The 6304-nt window shown below is 53.2% G+C and overlaps 1 protein-coding gene across 1 annotated transcript; it reads left to right on the top strand.

Moving 5' to 3' along the window:
- Positions 1 to 868: 868 nt before the first annotated feature.
- On the top strand, positions 869 to 5700 carry LOC114774335 (malectin-like). Its single transcript, XM_028966259.1, has 5 exons — positions 869 to 1268; positions 3322 to 3500; positions 3628 to 3804; positions 4883 to 4940; positions 5411 to 5700. Exons 1-5 carry the CDS (start codon positions 1082 to 1084, stop codon positions 5665 to 5667), a joined length of 858 nt encoding a protein of 285 aa, XP_028822092.1. The 5' UTR covers positions 869 to 1081; the 3' UTR covers positions 5668 to 5700.
- Positions 5701 to 6304: the final 604 nt, after the last annotated feature.

The raw sequence follows: 6304 nt of genomic DNA on the forward strand, positions 1-6304 counted from the left end.
GCAGGTGACGTGTTCAGCTACTGCCACCTAGCTGCAGTCGCCCCAGGCTTATTGCTGCTTCACTTTTAGTCCGACTTTTTTTTAGTTCTTGGTCAGAGCTGAGAGGTTTTATCATGCGACACGTAAACCGCATCTCACACGCTTTCCTTCGGCCCATTCAAAATGTCTACCTCTCATATAATTTGCTTGTCAAAGTTTTAGATAGAAAAGCATGAAAGAATTACATTTACGGCATTTATCAGATGCCCTTATCCAGAGCGACTTACAATCAGTAGTTACAGGGACAGTCCCCCCGGAGCAACTTAGGGTTAAGTGTCTTGCTCAGGGACACAATGGTAGTAAGCAGGATTTGAACCCGGGTCTTCTGGTTAATAGGTAAGTGTCTAACCCGCTAGGCCACTACCACTACCATATGGGTATCAATCCAAATCATTACATCTAACGTGTTTCCAGTTGGACTCATTTTGCGAAGAGAAATGTTTACAAGGTGTAGCCTATTAGGGAGAAAAATCTTGATATCTCAGTGTGACCGTGGGAGAACACAGTGGTGGAAACGGCAAAGACACACACATTCAGGTCATTGTTTCAAAAAAAGCCCAATTATTAGAAGCAGTTTTTCTTTTTTCAAAATTCCAATAGTTGAATTGCGATTTTCAGCTGTTTCTCGAATTTCCGGGGGCATTTGTCACAACACGGTTGGCCTTCTGATGCATATTTAAATGACGTGCCAGCCAATGGCACGCTGTTCCTGGTAGCGGCTCGATTGGCCGCTTCCCTGTTACCGGCACCCCCACCGACCAATCGGAGACGCCGCCGGGAGGCCGGGCGCCCCGCCCCCCCGCCGCGCAGCCAATCCGCGGCGGCCAGGCAGCGCGCCGTGCGGCCCTCGCCGGAGCGCCGGATTAGCCTCAGCGCGTCCGCCTTTCGCCGCCCGGACGAGCTGCAGACCAGCGCGGTTCCCGCGGAGGACGCCTGCGGCCGCCAGCGTCGGTGAGCGGTTGGCCGGGGGGGCAGCTAGCGGGCCTGGGGCCGGTCGGCGGGGTGCCTCCGCGTCGCGCCTGAGCGCGTCGAACCCGCGGCGATGCGGCGGGCGGCCGCGGCGGGGAGCGGCATGCTGCTGGCGGCGCTCCTGTCGCTGCTAAACGGTGCGTGCCGGGCGGACCTGACGGAGCGGGTGGTGTGGGCCGTGAACGCCGGCGGGGAGGCGCACACGGACACGCACGGCATCCAGTACAAGAAGGACCCGCTGGAGGGGAAAGTGGGGAAAGGTGAGAACCGGGCCGCTATTATTAGCCTGGAGGAAGTACACGTGTAACTGTCAGGACAAGGCGCCCGGCGCTTCCTGCTGCCGCCCGGAAGCGGGGTCTGGCCCGGTGCTGCGGATCTGACGTGCACCGAGCGTTGCCGAGCGTGGCTCGGTCTCTCTGGTTTGCCGGTTGGGGGGGTTTATTTCATTTTTTTTTCCCGGGGTGGTTTACCAATGTGGCTCAGATCTGGCAACCCGTCACGGCGTAATAGAGCGGAGTAATGAGCGTTCCGATCTGGCAACACGCACAAACACGTAGAGACGTGCGCTAAACGCCGCTGGATGGTGGATGAAGATGATGATGATGATGATCAGCTCACGTCCCTGGAGTAACACTGACTGACCCCCCACCCCAGATGAACCTGTTCAGCTCCTGCATTGTCAGATCTGATCACCTTTTGCCCTCTAGACACAACGTTCAGGTTACGGGCAGAACCGGTCTCAGGGTTGGGTGTGAGGCATCTGTGGCCGCGTCCGCGTTAAATAAATGACGGGCCTTGTTCAGGGTTTCGGTTTCAGTGCCCGACCCGAAGTAGTCCAAGGTCGTACGCACATTTCCCCTGAAACGCGTGGTGACGAAGGACGACCGCAGCAGATCACTTAGTTCAGTTTCCACGTCCTTTTACAGCTCCTGGATTCCTCGTGGAAAAAGTAAAGGGCCGAAGTTAACGTCCGTGCTAAAACTAACCAGGCAAATCTCGACAAATTCCAGTTTTGTGTATAGACAAACGCATGATGCTGAAATAAGTAAAGTAAAATGAGCAATAAAATTGAAATCATTTGCAAAATATGTGATGTAAGTGCTTGCTGTAATATTCAAAACAAGAACTGTGGCGCCTTGCTGGTGCTAGAAAGCGACAGCCAATCGAATTGCGCAAGCACGTTGACCAATCAGGAAGGTTTATTTTGCCACTCGTGTGCTCCCTGCACATATACAGCTGAGCTCAAGCGTTGCTGCGACACTTACGCTGTTTAATGCGTTAATCTCCTTCTCGACTCACATCAGCAACCTTTCCCGCTCATGTAGATTCCTTCTCTACGATATCAGACGAATCCGCCCTTATCTGTCAACCCAGGCCACCCAGATACCTTAGTAACCTCACGACTGGACTACTGTAACTCCCTTCTAGCTGGTCTACCACTATGTACCATCCGACCTCTACAACTCATACAAAATGCAGCAGCACGACTGATCTTCAACCTTACCAAGTTCTCCACACCACCCCTCTGCTACGTTCCCTCCACTGGCTCCCAGTAGCTGCACGCATCAGGTTCTAAATACTGATGCTGGCCTACAAAGCCAAACATGGAGTAGCACCATCCTACCTCACAGCCCTTATTACACCTCGCACTGCACCTCGTATACTCCGAGCCTCCAGTACTGCTCGCCTGGTCCCTCCATCTCTGAAGATAAAAGGAAGACGCTCATCTAGACTCTTCTCCGTCTTGGCCCCTCGGTGGTGGAATGAACTTCCAGCTCAGTCACTGAGCACCTTCACACGGCAGCTCAAGACCTTCCTCTTTAGAGAAGATTTAGATGAACTTGTAACCTTCTTCTTGTCTGACTTCTGTATAGAAACTAGAACAGAGTGAATAAAAAGGTTGTATTCATAGTTGGGGGTCCTAGTGAACCTGAACTGACCACTTCATCCATGGTGACATGGAAGCACGTTGTAAGTCGCTCTGGATGAGGGGCGTCTGCCAAACGGCTTAAAATGTAAATGTAAATTTGTGGTTTTAATTTAAAAAAGAAATAACGTCGCAGTGTGTGAAAAGTGTACTTTAATTACGTACTTGTAATACCGTACGTACTTTTGCTTCATCCGTGGTTTGCCAAAACTACAAAAAAAAAAAAAATCCAATTACTTTCCCAAGAAATTGGAACAAAACCCTGTTTTTGTACTAAATCTCATATATATATATATATATATATATAATTACACTTATATGAATGATATGAAGGAAAACTGCTGGCCAGGAGCACGTTAATGTATTATTATATCTGATCCTCCCAGCGTCCGATTACGGCGTGCGTCTCCCCATCCTGCGCTCCAGTCCGGAAGACCAGATCCTGTACCAGACGGAGCGCTACAACGAGGACTCGTTCGGGTACGAGGTGCCCATCCGGGAGGAAGGAGACTACATCCTGGTCATGAAGTTCGCGGAGGTGTACTTCGCACAGTCCCAGCAGAAGGTGCGTGTGGAGCAGGGCGGGGGGGAGAGTCCCACATCTCTCCTCACCCGGAACGCGACCGCGGCTGTAAATAGATCTTGCGGAGCAAGAGGGTCGTCATGGTGACGCCGTATATCGGCCCTTGCAGGTGTTCGACATTCGCCTGAACGGCCACGTGGTGGTGAAGGACCTGGACATCTTCGAGCGAGTGGGACACAGCACGGCACACGACGAGATCGTGGCCTTCTCCATAAAGAGGGGCAAACTGAGCGTCCAGGGGGAGGTGTCCACCTTCAACGCCAAGCTGACTGTGGAGTTCGTCAAGGTACCTGCGGTGCACGAATAAGATGTGATGTTTCTCACTAGAATCTTCATTTCAAGAGGACTTCTCAACATTTCAGTAAAAAATGTCATGTAATAGATATGGGTCATGTGACTGGTGCAATAATATTAAATTATACCAACAGAATTGTGCAAAATAACTAATATTTAAAGGTTTATTATACGACAAGCATACTTATTCTGCTGATAACTGTATGGACGTTGTTTTGTCCCCCCGGTAGATCTTCAGCACGCTTGGCGTAGTTCCTGTAGTTTCCTGTAGGTTAGAGTAGATATTTACGGTCTGAAGGTGTGGGAGGTGCAGCAGGTCGGACCTGCTTCACCTGCACAAACCTGGAGTTTCTCAGCTAGTCGCCATTCGTAACGGCGCCCCGCGGTGTTCAAGGAACGCTAGCGTGACAATCACGCTGCCCTTACAGTCAGTAGTGACCGGGACAGTCCCCCTGGAGAGTCTCGGGGTTCAGGGACACGACGCTAGGAAGTGGGGTTCGAACCCGGGACTTGTGCTTCGTAGGAGAGCGGGCCCGCTAGGCTACTACTTTCCACCTCTATATTCAGGATTAAAATATTGCGTTAATGCTGAATTAATCAGTCAGTAGTGACCGGGACAGTCGCCCTGGAGAGTCTCAGGGTTCAGGGACACGACGCTAGGAAGTGGGGTTCGAACCCGGGACTTGTGCTTCGTAGGAGAGCGGGCCGCTAGGCTACTACTTTCCACCTCTATATTCAGGATTAAAATATTGCGTTAATGCTGAATTAATCAGTCAGTAGTGACCGGGACAGTCCCCCTGGAGAGTCTCGGGGTTCAGGGACACGACGCTAGGAAGTGGGGTTCGAACCCGGGACTTGTGCTTCGTAGGAGAGTGGGCCCGCTAGGCTACTACTTTCCACCTCTATATTCAGGATTAAAAATATTGCGTTAATGCTGAATTGATACAGTCAGGGACAGTCCCCCTGGGGACGTTCAGGGTTCAGTTGAGGGACTACGTGGTAGGAAGTGGGGTTAAAATACTGCGCTGATTCTGAATTAATCCTGCCTCTCCTTCTGTGTGTGTGTGTAGAGTTACTATGACAACCCGAAGGTGTGTGCGCTGTACGTCATGAAGGGGACTTTAGAAGGTGAGCATTCAGCAGCCCGGCGCCACAAAATGATCCCTTGTTGTGTCATATGATGGAGATGTTGGGTGAAAAATGGTTTCCTCGGGCTCTGTTTATTGTAAGGTAGACCATACCTGTTAATGCCGTGACGTGATTGTCACAGCAGCACAGCACACGGTGAAACGTGTCCTCTGTATTTACCCGTCACCCTTGGTGACAGTGGGCAGCCGTGACAGGCGCCCGGGGGGCAGCGTGTGGGGACGGGACCTTCATCAAGGGGACCTCGGTGGCACCTTGGCGGTTCGGGATCCGAACCCGCAACCTTCCGATTACGGGGCCGCTTCCTTATCCGCTAGGTCACCGCTGACCCCTTTTTAGGCGATACGGGCACGTGTCTGGTGTAACCGTGACAACTAGGATCATTTTAATCCATCCATGGACACAAGGTGCGGCCCGAGATCGCTCCAGCTTCGTTTCTCGTTCCCTGCCAGATGTTCCCAAGCTGCAGCCCCATCCTGGTCTGGAGAAGCGTGAGCTGGAGGATCTGGATGAAGAGGAGCTGGAGGTCGGGGAGGACGGGAGCCGGAAGAGCGGCGCCGCCGCCGGCGCCGCCGCCTCCAAGAACCGCGTGCAGTCCGGCCCGCGGACCCCCAACCCGTACGCGGCCGACAACAGCAGCCTCATGTTCCCCATCCTGGTGGCCTTCGGCGTCTTCATCCCCACCCTCTTCTGCCTCTGCCGACTGTGAGGGGACGAGAGGACCGTGCGGAGGACTGCGGAAGAGGGGTGGCGGGGTGGGGGGTTGGATGGGGGCGGGGCATCGGGAGGGAGGGGGGGGGGCAGGGGCTCTTCAGCATTTCCTTCTTTATGGACCGTGGCGAAATCCGAGTGAACTGGGACGAGGTCAAGCCGTCCCGCCAGACTGGACCGACCGGTCCCGTCGGCGGTCGACCAGCTTCCCGTGACCGGGCACCCCTCCCCGTTCTCGGTACGAGACTCTCCAGGACGCCCCGCGCAGCGCGATTGGCTGTTGTGGCGGCAGGAATCTCGGGGGTGCTGTTCTCTTTTCTTTCTTTCTTTCTTTTTCCTTTGTCGTTTCTTTCGCCGATCGGCCGGTTCCGTTTTCTTACGGAGCGTTTATGGATTTATGGCACCTGGCAACCCAACGTCCCACCGCTGTGAGCGGACGTGCTGGACAAATTTCACCCTGTCTCTGTCCCGGAACCACGCTGGCGGTGGGGGGGGGGACGTCGGGAATGTTCTGGATAAATTTGACGTTTAAATATTTATTGTGTTTTTGTGCCATTTTCTCAGTACGCGCTTGGTGTTTGGTTCGAGTCACCCGTCATCTGTACCTCACCTCAGAGGCGCTGGAGCCCATACGT

The sequence above is a fragment of the Denticeps clupeoides genome, unplaced genomic scaffold (genome assembly GCF_900700375.1).
Source record: "Denticeps clupeoides unplaced genomic scaffold, fDenClu1.1, whole genome shotgun sequence".
In the NCBI taxonomy this organism is placed as follows: Eukaryota; Metazoa; Chordata; class Actinopteri; order Clupeiformes; family Denticipitidae; genus Denticeps; species Denticeps clupeoides.